The following is a 14,663-nucleotide window of genomic DNA, read 5'->3' on the forward strand; positions in this document are numbered from 1 at the left end:
CGCCTGTGTGGATCCTCGTGTGGATTTTCAGTTTGGACATCTTATTGAAAGCTTTCCCACAGGTGTCACATTTAGACAACTGTTTACCTGTGTGGGTATTCAGGTGAACCTTTAACATCGTAGAGTTACATAAATCACTACTGCAGCTGCTTCTGTTTAGGCGTCTTGTTTTGGGTTTCGGCTCTGCATCTCTCATCCTGCATGATGGTCGTGAGAGAGGAGCTCGTGGTCACTGTTTGGTTCTGATACACTGCAGCTTTGAACTATGTTGAGTGGAGGCTCTCTCTCTGTTGCACCGAGGGTTTCATCAGGGTTCAGAAGCAGGGTCTGGACCTCACAAGTTAGAATCAACATAAAGGTACCCCACCCCTGACTGCGGCAGAGTTCCTCCTGTTCCTCTTTAATCTGTGGAGGATCTGGGTCCTCTTGGTCCTCACCGGAGTTCCTCTCCATGTCACACTGTTCAGGGAGATCCTCGTCCTCCTTACAGACATGTTGCTGTAGGAGGTCTGGAGGGAAAGGGGAGACATACAGTAGGTTACTAGGGTGATTGTAGACATTTAAGTAGTGTGCTGGGACTAGGAAAGTGTATTTCATTTGTATTTTCTGATCTGAAATTAATGCCTTAATAGTGGCTTCAAAAATGGCAGTATCTTTATTAAAGTGACTTAGTAATGATAAATCACTCTCATGTACAAATCATACATCAATGGTAGCCACAATTTAAGCACAATCCATGACGATGAAGATGTAGAGAAATAGAAATTCATAATCAAACCATGGGGGATGTTATATGAGTCTAATTTGTTTTTAAAAGATGATTTAGGTTTCACACAACTATCCTGTGTAGCTGTACTTTGGTTTTCAGACGATGGCCAACAGTGTGCGCTGTCGCTCGATCTCTTCTTCGTACTCGATGATTCGTTGTTTGAAGACTCCTAATATTTCCTCCTCCTCCGCAGCAGCAGTTAGTCGCTCGTTCACAAACTCTCTCAAAGTCTCAACTGAACACATCGTTTGTTTACTTCTCCTTAATAACCAGATACACCTGCAGACACAGCGAGGAGCGTAACCTCTGTTTACTTCCGCTGGGTGTCACAATGTTTGGTTTCCGACAGCGGACACGTGTGGAACCTCAAAGTGTTTAATATAGAGCAAATGGGTAAGTAATTATTAAATAAATAGTCTTATGACTAAACTGTGTTACATATTATATAAAAGAAACAATGCTTTTCGAATTATACTCAGAATTAATGTTATTTAATTATTCTTATTCGTATAGGAGTTTTGTTTTTATTCAATATTAGACTTTGGTTGTTCCTCTGAGACAGACACACACCTCGGTGAAGATTTGAAACATAAGTCTCTTTCTGTGGTTGTTTAAATCAACAAGACCTGCCTACCTATGGAAACATGGACTCATATCACTCTGATGCTGAGTAAAAAGCTCACAAAATGTCCCAGTTGGCCAGCAAGGTAGGCAGCCTGTGTAAAGCTAATGTTGAAAAGCTGAAGGGTAACTGTGTGTGTGTACTGCCTTTATTTACAGCAGCAGCCTTTAGTTGGTGGATTCAGATTAACTGTGTTGTTTCTCTTGCCCAGAGGGGCCAACTGGCTCAATGTGGTAGCAGAGGGTATGTAAACACAGGGCTCCTGGATGATGTAACAACCCTGCAGGTTTATGACCACCACCTGGCATGGCAAACTGGTCTCAATACTACACCACCCATGAGCCATCGCTGCTGTAGCCATGGAGAAGAGGCCAGTTGAAGTGCAATTTGTTATAATTGAGGGTAAAACATGGCGCCCTAGTTGCTGAATTCACCAACATTTGACCCAGAATTTAAAAGTGAATTCATACATTGAGGTTAGTGCACAGAGTTTCTAATCCTTTGTAATAATGATTTGACTGAGAGAGTTTCAGGCCCTTTCAGAGCTGTAGAAGTGCCTCAACTGTGAGTCACATACTGTAACATTGATAATGGCAATAATGAAAGGGACTTTTACTTCTGGATCCAGGGACTCACACTTTGCAGCTCATGAAAAGTGACCATCAACCAACATAATAAGTGCATGCATGGAAACCTTCTTTTTAATGGCCATCAGGGGGCGATTCTGCTGGTTGCAAAAACAAGTTCTATTATATGGAAGTCTATGAGAAAATGCCCCAATTACTCATTTGATTAAACAGTTTCCTAATGTGTTCATGGTCTCAGTCATAGGTTTAAAGTCTTCAATACAGGCTGATGTTCATTATGTAAATTATGGTCCCATTTAGAGCAAAATAGACTCTAAAGTAGCTACCATAGTGAAACCACAGTGAAAACTAAAAGTGTCTTCAGGTTCTCACTTCTCAGCTAGATCAACCATTTCTTCCTCCCCAGCTGCACCCTCTTAACCAAATATGGTCACTCCTGGCTCCGAATAAACAAGATTGTGACGGCCATAATGCCAAACTTAAGGCTTCAAAGCAGTATAGTCCACCACAGTTGCTGCGTCCATTTGTATTAAACAGTATATTAAAGTGACATTACATTGGGAAAAATGCCAGTATAAATTAAAGTAAAGTTAATATCTGTCTGTACCCTAATGATATAAAACTGTTAGTATGAACGTGAGTAATATACAAATTGTTGGTTAACTCATATATGTTTGTTCAAATAATTATTTTAAAAGAACATTTGGTTTGGACTGAAATATCTCTAACAATTACAGGATGGAAATATTGTACAGAAAACTGCCCAGAGGATGAGTCCTGTTGATCACTGACCTTTCCTAGCACCACCATGAGGTTGACATTTGTGGTTTTGAGTGACATTTGGGGCATTCATGTCCCATTCAGGATGGATTGTAACAACTTTGGTTATCCTTTAACTTTTCATCTAGCACCACCATCAACTCAGTATCTGAATAGCCATGTTTCTACACTAGCCCAGAACAGACAAACCAAATACTGGTTCTAGATAGGGCCACTATTGTTTTTTCCTACATGCTTGGAACAGGAGGGTAAGGTGAGAATCAGCAGCTACACCACAAGATACCACTGAATTCTTTAGTTTTTTCTCAGCCCTGTAACCCCAATATTGAAAATCGTTTTCATCATGAAGTGAAAGCACAAAAACATTTAGTCAGTAACGGTGATATTTGGACATCACCGTTGCAGTGCTATAACCTTTAACTCTTTTGTGGGTACTGTACCTAAATATAAAAGCAGACATTTCCCCTGTGTTCTGTAAAACCTGCCTGAGATGCACTGCATTGTTTTGCGTATATGTGGCCCTTCTTCTCCCCATTGTGTATAATGAGGGTATTTGATGATGTGTGGCTGGTGTAATTAAGCCAGTGAGTTTACAGCAGAGGGATTGCACCCAACACCATTCAAGTCATAAACACAAGCAATGATGTGAGATAATGGGTTCACACTGTGGTAAAAAAGAAAAATGAAAAGCTCACCCAATCAGTAGAGTCTGTTGTGGTTTACTTTAAAAAACAGCCAACAGAGAAGGTTGCAACAAACCAGCCATTGCTTAAAGTTAAAGTGCATTAGGCAATATCTTTCAATTATTTCATAACATTTTATGTACAGTAGCATGTGGGATCTAAATGTACTAAGTTACATTCTGCACCCATTGCAAACAATGAGCAGTAGTGGCCATAATGTTAACATGTAGATAAGATCTTGTGGTTTGAGCTCAGTGCTCTGTCTCAGGCAGACTTCAGTTTCCACCTGTAGGTTGTTTTGTGCATTTTATTTATACATTTACAACATTATTAGGTTTTGGAGTGCCTTAAAGTTGTTCCTGAGTGGAAAGGAAACAATCACAATTACAAGCACAACCACATTCAAACTGACATGAGGAAGTGCTGCCTCACATGAAGCTCTGCGCATTTTGTGTTTTTGCTCAGAGGGAAATGAAACCTTTCTGTGGCCGCAGAGGAATAACTACTCTTGGTCATTACCAGCTGCCTCGGCTCACCACTCTGTTTCTGTCCCACCGATGAGAACATAAAGGTGCTGTAGAACTTACGGCTAACAACAAATTCCTGGCAGGGAAGAGAGTTTAAATATTCAGAGATGGGTTTTGGGGAGGACCTGTGGTGCCCCCAGGCACATGCATCTGTCATGCGGCTGCTGGACTCAGAGCTTCACCTGATGGAGGTCATGAAGAAGTGGATGGGTCAGCGGGCTAAGAGCGAGCGGGAGTTTTCAGTGCAGCTGCACCACATGGCTGCCATGGTGGAGAAGCTGGACCGGCCTCAGCTCGGTGCAGGACTGGACTACATCAGCCAGCTCAACAAGGTGAGGTCACTCTGCTCCTGATTCATCAACTGATCATTTTAATTTATTTTATTTTATTTTATTTTTAATTATTTAAAAATTCTAAAACAAATAGGATCAGCATTTCCGATAAAGAATTTATCTCATTGTCTCACTGAAATAGACCTGCCTCCATCAAAACTTTCATTATTGCAACATAAAAATGCTGATAGACTGAAATATCTGATAGAATTATGCACTAGGTTATATTTGGAAGTACTTCCCTAAAAATTACACATGATTGAAAAATAAAAAAATCCATATATGTGACTGCTAAGGACTCATTGAGTGCGTTTGGGTGTAATATGCAAAATACACTGTATATGAACGGGCAAAAGTTACCCAGAGTAAATCTGTAAAAGTAGGTTTTTCTCTTTGAGGGACTACATGGCAATAATCCTGACCAAACCTTTTTCCTCATTGTTATTATTTAAACTTATTTAAATGTTTCAATATGTTATCAGATACAAATAAGAAAGTACTTTGCAGCGCACATACTGTATCCTTCCACTTCGACGGGACAACCTTTAACTTTGATACTTTAATAATAAAAAAAAATGTTTAGAAGTTTTTATTTGCAACCAGTAAAATCTAGTAAAAATATATTGTTGTAGTGATACCTGTAGATCAAATGCCAATAAGCTTTGATTCAATTTTAAATTTACTTAACTTGATCATATGCTTAAATTAATTTTGACAATAATGAATATGTCTAATATTGTGTAGGCTGTTACGTGTGTGGAAAGTATAAATAGGTGCAAGTTGGACCAAAGAAATCCTGGAAAGCAACAATTTTATTTCTGCTCCTCACAGTTTAAGAGTCATGAGCCAAAATCCTAAAGATTGTTTTTTTAAATAACCAATTGGTGGCTCTATCCATGCCAAAAACGACCAGTTTGTTTTTGGCCTGTGGTCTGTTATTGAGATGTATTGAGAATTTCTAAGATAAATTGCTTAGTAAGAAACAAACAGACAGATGCAGATCCAAATAGAGGTTAAGACTTGTGAAGCTTTGGCTGGGTTGTGTGTTATTAATTGAGTTCCACTTGTTTACGTTCTTTGTTTGAATGCCCTCCCGACCTTTGTCCCACGATCTGTCAGTCATGGGGAGTGCTGGTCTCTCAGACGGACTTTCTGAGCCAGGTGATGAAGAAGTGCTCCGAGGATCTGCTGGACGGTCCCATCAGCAAACTGACTCTGCTCATCAGAGACAAACAGCAGCTCCGTAAAACCTACTCAGAGCAGTGGAACCTGCTGAAGCAGGAGCTCAACAAGGTGTGTGACTCATTGTTGTCCCTTAAATTGACACAGACAGACAACAAACATACACAAGAAAATCTAACTAAATACTAAACAAATATGTCTTGCTTTTATTCTTAAATGAAACAGCTTTGTTTGCATGTTTAACCCTTACAAACTGTTCATATCCAATGCCTTCACAGTATTTGACCTAGTCCAAGAAATTCCTCATAAAAAGTGTCTATACCATATTTTGAACTACAGATCTAATTAGAATATGTAAATAGCCCTATCTTACATTTCAAATACATTCATTATTAATCCTTAATTTATGATTTTAGATTAGCCATGAGAGTGCTATTTTTAGGTTCTTAGACCCACTTTAGTTTTTGGGAGAAAAAACACCTACATCACACTATATCATTCTGTTATCCATCGCCTAAAGACATGAAAACATAACAAGCCATAATGATGTCAATGCCATAAAGAGGGTGGCCAATTTTGCTTGGGGTCCTGCGAGCTCATTCGATGACATTTCTGGCCCAAATTTTTTTTTTTTTTTTTTTTTTTCTCCCTGAAACTTGCTGTGAAAGTAAGGACCAACAGATTGGCATTGTTTTTTTGACATAAACGTTTCTCTTGCTGCCCTTTGCCTCCCTCTCCCTTAGAGGCATCGTTCATTCAGATTTGGCTGTAATCAGAGATTTCCTCTGGTTATCTTGCTCTGCACATTTCCTCCTCCAAAATCTCCTTCATCATAGAAGATCTTGCGGTCAAGGGCACCCTCTGTAAAAGATGGAGTCTAGCTGCCAGACCTCTGCCTACCTCTGGCCCACTGAAAGGCAGCTCTGGTAACCTATTATAATCTTTATTTTACCCCCACCCCAAACACACACACACACACACACACACATTGATTTGATTCTAATTTGTCTATTTTTAGATTATCATTGTTGTTACAATTGCAGCGTGCAGTACAGCTGGCAGATGCAGCATACCCTTGTGCACAGTCTTCTGTGTGCAAGCCACACGAGGCAAAATTGTAGCACCTGTTGCAAAAGAAAACATTTTTTTAAATATTTTTTAATTTTTGTATGTTTTGGGTCCTTTTAGGAAAAAGCTCATCAAAATTTCAGGTTAAAAGAATGACATGTAGGGTATTTTTACTGCTGTCAAATGTCAAAACGGGTCAATTTTGACCCGAACAGTATGTAAGGGTTAAGCAATGTTACATATCTCAGTTGTTATGAAACGATCCTTCATTTATTTTGCAACCACTGCTGGACTTTCAAAATGGTTGAGCAGAAAAGTAAAGGAGTTGTTTCTTGTCATTACCACAATCTTGTCATAATTCTGGATGCAAACAACAAATGAAACTAACTATTACTATAATATGTACATAAAACGTGATGGTCACAGTATTAGAGTATTCATAAATATGATGTGGTTCTTCATGTAGAACTTGTTGCTTTTAAAATCTATTTGTTGATTTTTCTCATGGGTATCATCTTGATATGAAGATGAGCATTTTAGCAGCAGCTTTATAAATAGACAACAGTCAAATGAAATGAGGTTCACTTGGCTGGAAACAGTGTCTGAGTTGATGCTATCACAAACTGGTGGCTGCTCGGCACTATTTTAAGTACCCAATTAATTTTCTTACTTTACTCTGCAGACGAAGCTCATACGGCTTTGGGTTTGTGTGCATTGCTGTGTGGTTATAAAATAGATAGATTTTATTGTGTTGCAACTGAACAACAATGTCAAGAGACATGCTATCAGTTGTAGTTTTGAAGTATTACGACCAGCAGCACAACAAAGATCAGATCATTTCCTCATAAGTCTTCTCTCATGTTTCTTGTTCCTCTTCAATGAAACATAAAAGGCCACTATCCACTTCCTGCGTTATGTAGTGCATATGTGCTTAGTTAGGCAGCTTTTAACCACACAAATAACACCCCTGAGTAACAGCCATGTTTGAACAGAATACTTTCCATCTATTTATGTGCTGTTTGTGCATCTGTGTGCTGCTTCAGGTGACCCAGACAGAGCTGGAGAGGCTGAAGAGCAGCTACAGACAGGCAGCCAGAGATGCAGCTCAGGCTAAGAGGAAGTACCAGGAGGCCAATAAAGGTAGGGATCCTAGTATCACTTACTTCTCTAAACAGAAGAAGTTTCACACTGGTGGCCCAGTCTGGCTTTATTTCCATACTGTGTAAGCCTTATATGTGTATTTCCATCATGACAAAGTCCCCTCCCTTTTCCTGTGTGCAGATAAAGATCGAGACAAGGCTAAAGAACGCTACGTCAAGGCTTCACTGAAACTCCACCAGTTGCATAATGACTATGTGCTGTCTGTGCGAGCTGCTCAAGTTTACCATCAGCACCACTACAGTCAGATCCAGCCCGCCCTACTCAGTGCACTACAGACTCTGCAGCAGGAGATGGTGCTCATACTGTAAGATCACACACACTACAGTGGTTCTATTCACGGTGTTTCTGTGTACACTTAGTAGATTGATTTCCATTTACTCACAATAAATATTAGAGAGGAATGCTGACCTCATAAGCACATTTTAATTATACCTCAGTTAATTTGTTTTCACCTATTAGACACAAATCAATTTCCAAACATTACTACAACAACATTTTTTAACTTTCAGGCAGCCATTTGTTTTGATTAATGTCACAACAATACTTTAAACAATTTGCAGAGAGTTGTTGCCTGAGATAGCTAATGCAGTCCAGAGAACAACAATATTTATAATAAAATCATTATGTTAATGATATTTGGTCATGTATTGAGAGTGCATATGGTGTGAAGATTAATTGCATTAAATGTTTGAGAGCCAGCTGTCAGATATCAGATGTCACAGCTTGTTTGGCAACTGCGTGAAACTTCATTACAGCTGTAATGAGCAATGAAGCAAATCTGACAAAAATGAAAATATCTGAATAATGACTGTGATGCACTGCTTATCTCTCAAAGTAGATTCTCATAGTACCGATATGAATCAACTAACCAAACTGGATTCTTCGGTTGTGTTTTAGAATAAAGCAAAAATTTAATTCACTGTATATGTGGTTTGAACAATAGGCTACCATCTGTGTATTTTGTAATATTCTGTTTTCATGTTCCACCCCTGACATCTAACCCAGAAAGGAGATCCTGCAGGAGTATTTCGACATCTCCACTCTCCTCCATCATGAAGTGGTGCGGATCCACAGGGAGATGTCTACTGCTCTAACTGCCATCGACCCTCACAGCGAGTACGAGAGCTTCATCCACCAGAACAGGTATACTGAGGAAAAAACCTCCCCTCAGATGGCAACAATGCAATCATGAAAGATAACTCTGCAGAGCAATAATATTGTGGACTGTGTTTGTGTTTGGAGGTCTGTAGGGGAGATTCCTGCTTGTGCAGAGTTTGATTGCAGTCTTCTGGAGGAAACTGAGCAGCTAAAACCCAGAGAGATTGAACTTAACGATCTCACGCTTGAGACAATCCAGCACAAGTGAGAACAAACAATGCAATCTCATCCAAATGACTGAACTCTAATTTCCTTTTTTAATGTCTCTCAACTACTTCCTCCTCCTTACCGTCTCTGTTCTGTTTACCTCTTGTTTCCTTGTTTTGCATCAGTTACTTCCTCTCATGTTTTTTCTCTGTCTCCTTCTCCCAGACTGACTGCGGTAGAGGAAGAGCTGCTGGATCTGGCTCGGACAATGAGCTCCCAGCAGACCTCGGTGGAACAGCTGGAGCTGGAGCTGGAGGCGGAGCAGGAAGGTGTCAAGAAGGGCCAGAGGTTAGGGGATCACAGACAGGAGCCAGAATCAGTGATGTTCTGATGTTATGTTTAGAGGTTATAGAGGATGTTTCAAAATAATAACCCTGCGTTTGGTAGCTGTGGAGACAAATTACTGAAGTTTGCCTCAGTGGGCAGTCCTTCCCATCGGGAGACTTCAGTGTGCTCTTGGCTGGGCAGCAGCTAATAACTAGCGTGGTCTCTGGGGGCTGTAAGTGCCTCATGAATTATAATACAGCGATATGTAAGAGTTATGGAGCTTGATTTCCTAATTTGTCTTGGTTGATGGGGTTGTCTGAAGGTGTTAGAGGTTTACGGTCCTTTGAGAGTGAAGGAGTCATTAACAAGCTCCTGGAAACAATGTGTTTATTTGCAAAAAGTTGATACCTTCTAAGGGCAGCTGGGGAGCACATATGGTGGTGGTGTTAGTGAGGTGAGTAGTGGTTATGCTGCCCTTCATTCTGTAGTTTGTAGAAACATTTTGTAAATCAAAAGTGACTGCTGTTTGAGGTTGACCTAGTGTAACTTTACTTCTCCATAACTCTGAGATCATTTCAGAGGCTTTCATTGATGAAACATTTTTCATTCAGATTGATTTTTAAGGGGTTTTTTTTGCTTACAGAAACTTGGTCAGGCAATAGCACGTTGGTCGACACAAACTTTACAGTCAACAAGACATCAACACTTCTTGTCCCTTTTGGTTTAAGAAATAGTTTTTGGGAAATATACATGTATTATTTTTTAAATGCCATTTGTATGGTAAATATAAGGCTACAGTAAGAAGCAAGTTAATTTAGCTCAGCACAAAGACAGAAACAGTTAGCCTGACTCTGCCCAAAGGTTTACCAAAACCTGCCTGCCAGCCCCTCTACATGTTACTAATCCACACGTCATATCTTGTTTGATTAATCTGTACAAATACCAAAGTGTATGTGCTGTGTATACTGTGAATGGGAATTTGGAGATGAATGTCAATAGGGGTCCAAAAGGAAATATTTGCCCTGCTACCCTCTAACAGGTTAATCCAGCCATGCACTGATCACTTCATTTGTGTGTTTATTTGCTATAAAGATCACAGCAATCAAGCCCTTGCTCATTTTTAGAAATCTTGTTCATCTCGCTAGCAGGACTCTTGGGTCATTAAAGGTTTACTGGTCTTATTTGCTCCAGAATGAAGGCTGAATTAGCTGTCGCTAAATAAGCCTTCTTATTGATTGCATTAGTCAATAGGAAGCATCTGTAAACCTCTTTGCACTGACAGCTTTTTTTATTGATGTCTGTGTGGTCTTGTACTGTCTATTTACGTCACTTGTGTTGTTTTATTAACTTTGTGTTGTGTTTTCCTTCCCTTACTTTGTCCAGGGTCTACCTGTTCAGCAAGAGACACGCAATGGAGGAGTGCCGGCAGCAGGTTGCTCTGTCTCAGGGTATGAGAGCCAAGCTGGAGGTCCAGAGGCTTCTTCTAAAGGAGAAACTGGACCAGCTGGGCTCCAGAGAACCTCCCTCTGCTCTGAAGCTGGACCCAGACTCTGTCTCACATTCTTCCAGCACAAGCAGTGTATGTTGTCTTTGCCAGTGCCTCCCTTCTTTGTCTTTGTTTAGCTCCTATAAGTATCAGTATCAGTCAGACAGGTTTAAAAAAGTGGTTGTCTGTTGTATACTCAAAAAACAAGCCATGGTATGAGGAAGAAAGATGTAATGTTGGAGCATAGACAATTGAAACTAGTTTTGATGTGAAGAAGAAAGAGATCATGTTGGTATTTAAACTCAAAGAACCAGTCCTTCTGTCTTTTTGTATGTACCTCAGCTTGACCTAAACTCACAGAATGACTTACTAAATCTGTCTACATACTGTTTTGTACTGGAGTCATGAAGTCATGGTTATGTAAGCCTCACGTCAAGACTAACAAGTTCCAAGTCAAGCCCATGTCCTACACTTCCACATTTTGGATCCAAAACAGTTCATTATGGAAAATGAAAAAACTTGACACCCATCAATGACAGAAAGCTAATGTCAGACATTGTAGTTTGCTTACTTAGTTTTACAGACAAAATTTTGACTAAAGTTTTTGTAACCACACTGGCTGTGTAGTGATTAACACCAGCTCTTAGCTAACCCCACATTAACTTGACCCGTCGCTTGCCAAAGAACAATGATGCAAGACCTAATTTACTGATTTTTGTGCAATCTCTAATTTTGTGCAAGTCATAGAGGTCATAGAGCTTGTAGTGGGGCTGTTGACTGTTTTGTGCCAAATTTGTGCCTTTAAAATGACTTACATTCAACTCATGTGACTTCAAATCTGTCTTTTCAATGAATAAATTAACCCATAATGACAACCAATCTTTCTTTACCACTAAACAACTGAACAATTCTTTCTTTTATTTGATGATAACAGTAGAAATTATTTTTTTCAGGACCACAGCCAGACCTCTTCTAAACTCCTCATGGAGGGGATCATAAACAATCTGAGTGGCCTGTTTAAGCCCAAATATGAGGTAGGTTAAAACTGAATTATAATAAAGGCACAGTAATTAGAGATAAATAAACAGATTACAAGTGGTAACACATTGTACACAATTTCCAATATCTATTTCTCAGTATGTTGTTAAAGGACATGTAGGGAGGACATTTATTCTAGTTGAAGGACACTTCCCCTTCTCACTCTTCTACCTCCTTAAATTTGACTGCAGTGCCTGTTTTTGTACACTCAAACCTCTTAACACACAACAAACAATTCATCATATTTGGGAAAAAGTGGCAGAGTTTGAACCCACGCAGCTGAGCTCAATCAGGAACATGATCTTTCTCTGGGGTCTCGTGCTCCTGCAGGCATCATTGGTCTTATGGAGGTCAGCTTTGTCAGTTAAGTTACTGTTTTCTAAATTCTGGCTGACCTAAAAGAAAGTTTACTCCTCAGGCAGCCAGTTTATCATTTTATCATGGCTGACAGATAATAGCACATACAGCTGTCCTGCACACAAATTCTCAGTAGTCAGTCTTTCAGTTTTTAATCTGTCAGAACTGTATGCATGATGTAACAGAATATCTTGAGCAAATACTATTTTACTGTCTACAATTCACTGGACTTCAATCCTAAATTATTTGCTGCTTTTCTTTTAAGTGTGAACTACTGCTCTCCAACTCCCAACTATGTGGTACCCTGGAGGCATTGAAGGTGTTGCAGTTAGACTTTAAAGTATTACAGACTGTTCTTTGAAATATATCCAGATAATCTCTGCAGAATCACCCTAAAACCCATTCTCTTTTACTTCTTATTGTTTCATTATTCATGTTTGCTTTAAAGATTCAGCTTTTCTCTCTTTCTGCCTCCAGGTGCTTCCGGTCCCCACCCCAGTGCACGAGGTGGATCGTCCTCTGGGCCAGCAGGACTGGTACCATGGAGCCATTCCCAGACTTGAGGTCCAGCAGCTTCTAAAGAATGATGGAGACTTCTTGGTGAGGAAGAGTCAAGAGAAACAGGGTTATGTGCTCTCTGTGCAATGGGATGGATCCTGTAAGCATTTCCTCATTCAGAACCTGGATGTAAGTTAATCTGCTCAATAGAACAAAACACTTTTGCACAAGACAGTTATTTAAACAACTGAACAATTTAAAAAGCTATTTTGTGAGATGAAATGTATGTTTTGAAATATTTCTCCTTCCTGTGTGTTTGCACATCAGTTTACTTCTGCAAATGCTTTTTCCATGTGTCAGTAGAATCTGTACCGTCTGGATGGAGAAAGCTTTCAGAGTATCCCGATGCTGATCTATCATCTACTATCATCACGACAACACATCACCAAGAAGTCAGACATAGTGCTAAAGAAACCTGTACTGAAGGTACTTACACGCACAAACACGCACACTCCAGACTAACATGTTAGAAAGTGTAATTCACACACTTTCTAAAATGTGTCCCAGAGCTTAAATGCACTATTTTAACATATTAACTACTATTAAAGTTCTCCAATAGTTATCACAGACGAGTACATGCAGATCCCAAACATACTCTCTTATGATCTTTCCTTAAAATGCTCTTACCTTACCTTTTCTCTCCCTCTTGCTGGTCTCACAGTTTTTAAAGCAGCACCACTATGTTATCACTCTTATTGTTCATTTTTAATCCCATTAGGACAGGTGGGTCCTTGAACATGATGATATTATCTTGGGCCATCTCATTGGACGGGTAAGTGAACTTAAAATCTTGTGTCCATGTTGTCTGTCTCTGACTAAGATATCTTAAAATGTTGTGAACACACTTGCATGAAATCTAGTGGGAAGTTTGGTCAAAGGGCAAAGAAGACCTGCTTATTGAGTTACTTGTATTTACTTTTATTGCCAGTGAGTCGACATAACAAGAGGCTAGCTCTTCTTTGTTGGTTTAATTGAACAACATGAGAGCTCTGGAGACCTTATTGCCAGTTTAAAGAATATGTTCACACTTTTGTAAGTCTGTCTCACATGCGCACATTGATATTAAAAGGGTTTTTGTTCACCACAATGGTTTGTCTTCTCCATAATGGCTGAAAAGAGATTTCAATGTAAGTTTCAAGCAAAAATTTGTTCTAAAGTGCTAAAACTAATGACGCTTCAGCAGTGTGAATTAGTGAAGTTGAAATCACATTATGGGCAGGAGGAACAGTTACGGTATCAGTACCAGTTACAGTAATAACTATTTTAGTGTACATGTGAGCATGTGAATATTGTATTGAAATAGGCTGGAAAAAATGCAAACCTGACCTGCTAATTTAACCAGAACATTGGTTGAAGTAATTTTTAAAGGCCACTTGCGTAACATTTATGAGCGTCTATTGGCAGAAATTGAATATAATATTCGAAGATATGTTTTCATTGTTGTATCACCTGAAAATAAGAATTGTTCTGTTTTTGTTAACTTAGACTGAGCTGTTTTTATTAACATGGGTAGCAGGTTCTCCTCCAAGGAATCCTTATACACTGGTCCTTTAGCAAGCACAGTGCTGTTTTGCCTTGTGGTGTTTCAATATTTACTGTTTCATTTAAAATGTTCTTAAACTGCGCACATATAATAACAGTTCATCAAGGAAATTGTTTACTCTGGATTCGATATTCTAAAATAGAAAAGAGGGTTACTGTTACTGTTACTGTAACTGTAACTGTTCACACTTCACAGGGTAACTTTGGAGAAGTGTACAATGGTCACTTACGCTCTGATAACACTCCTGTAGCAGTAAAATCCTGTAAAGAGAACCTGGCCCCGGAGCACAAGAGTAAGTTCCTGATGGAAGCCAGGTTAGTATGCACACACACACACAC

The 14,663-nt window shown here is 39.4% G+C and overlaps 2 protein-coding genes across 2 annotated transcripts in view; one reads left to right on the forward strand and one right to left on the reverse strand.

Moving 5' to 3' along the window:
• Positions 1-6: 6 nt before the first annotated feature.
• On the reverse strand, positions 7-1,014 carry LOC118320928. Its single transcript, XM_035652054.1, has 2 exons — positions 871-1,014; positions 7-696 (listed from the first exon to the last, which is right to left on the reverse strand). The coding sequence occupies exons 1-2, from the start codon at positions 1,012-1,014 to the stop codon at positions 193-195; spliced, it is 648 nt and encodes a 215-aa protein (XP_035507947.1). The 3' UTR covers positions 7-192.
• Positions 1,015-4,075: 3,061 nt separating this feature from the next.
• Positions 4,076-14,663, forward strand: part of fes (FES proto-oncogene, tyrosine kinase) — a 14,344-nt gene continuing 3,756 nt past the window's right edge. The window contains exons 1-13 of the mRNA XM_035682073.1: positions 4,076-4,300; positions 5,420-5,593; positions 7,594-7,690; positions 7,832-8,015; positions 8,717-8,854; positions 8,954-9,073; positions 9,242-9,364; positions 10,727-10,922; positions 11,783-11,863; positions 12,702-12,911; positions 13,086-13,208; positions 13,501-13,554; positions 14,521-14,639. Of these exons, the coding sequence (XP_035537966.1) occupies positions 4,076-4,300; positions 5,420-5,593; positions 7,594-7,690; positions 7,832-8,015; positions 8,717-8,854; positions 8,954-9,073; positions 9,242-9,364; positions 10,727-10,922; positions 11,783-11,863; positions 12,702-12,911; positions 13,086-13,208; positions 13,501-13,554; positions 14,521-14,639 (1,844 nt within the window). The remainder of the gene's footprint in view (positions 4,301-5,419; positions 5,594-7,593; positions 7,691-7,831; positions 8,016-8,716; positions 8,855-8,953; positions 9,074-9,241; positions 9,365-10,726; positions 10,923-11,782; positions 11,864-12,701; positions 12,912-13,085; positions 13,209-13,500; positions 13,555-14,520; positions 14,640-14,663) is intronic.

The sequence above is a fragment of the Morone saxatilis genome, unplaced genomic scaffold, assembly GCF_004916995.1.
Source record: "Morone saxatilis isolate NCDOM2014 unplaced genomic scaffold, NCSU_SB_2.0 Contig11, whole genome shotgun sequence".
Taxonomy (NCBI): Eukaryota; Metazoa; Chordata; class Actinopteri; family Moronidae; genus Morone; species Morone saxatilis.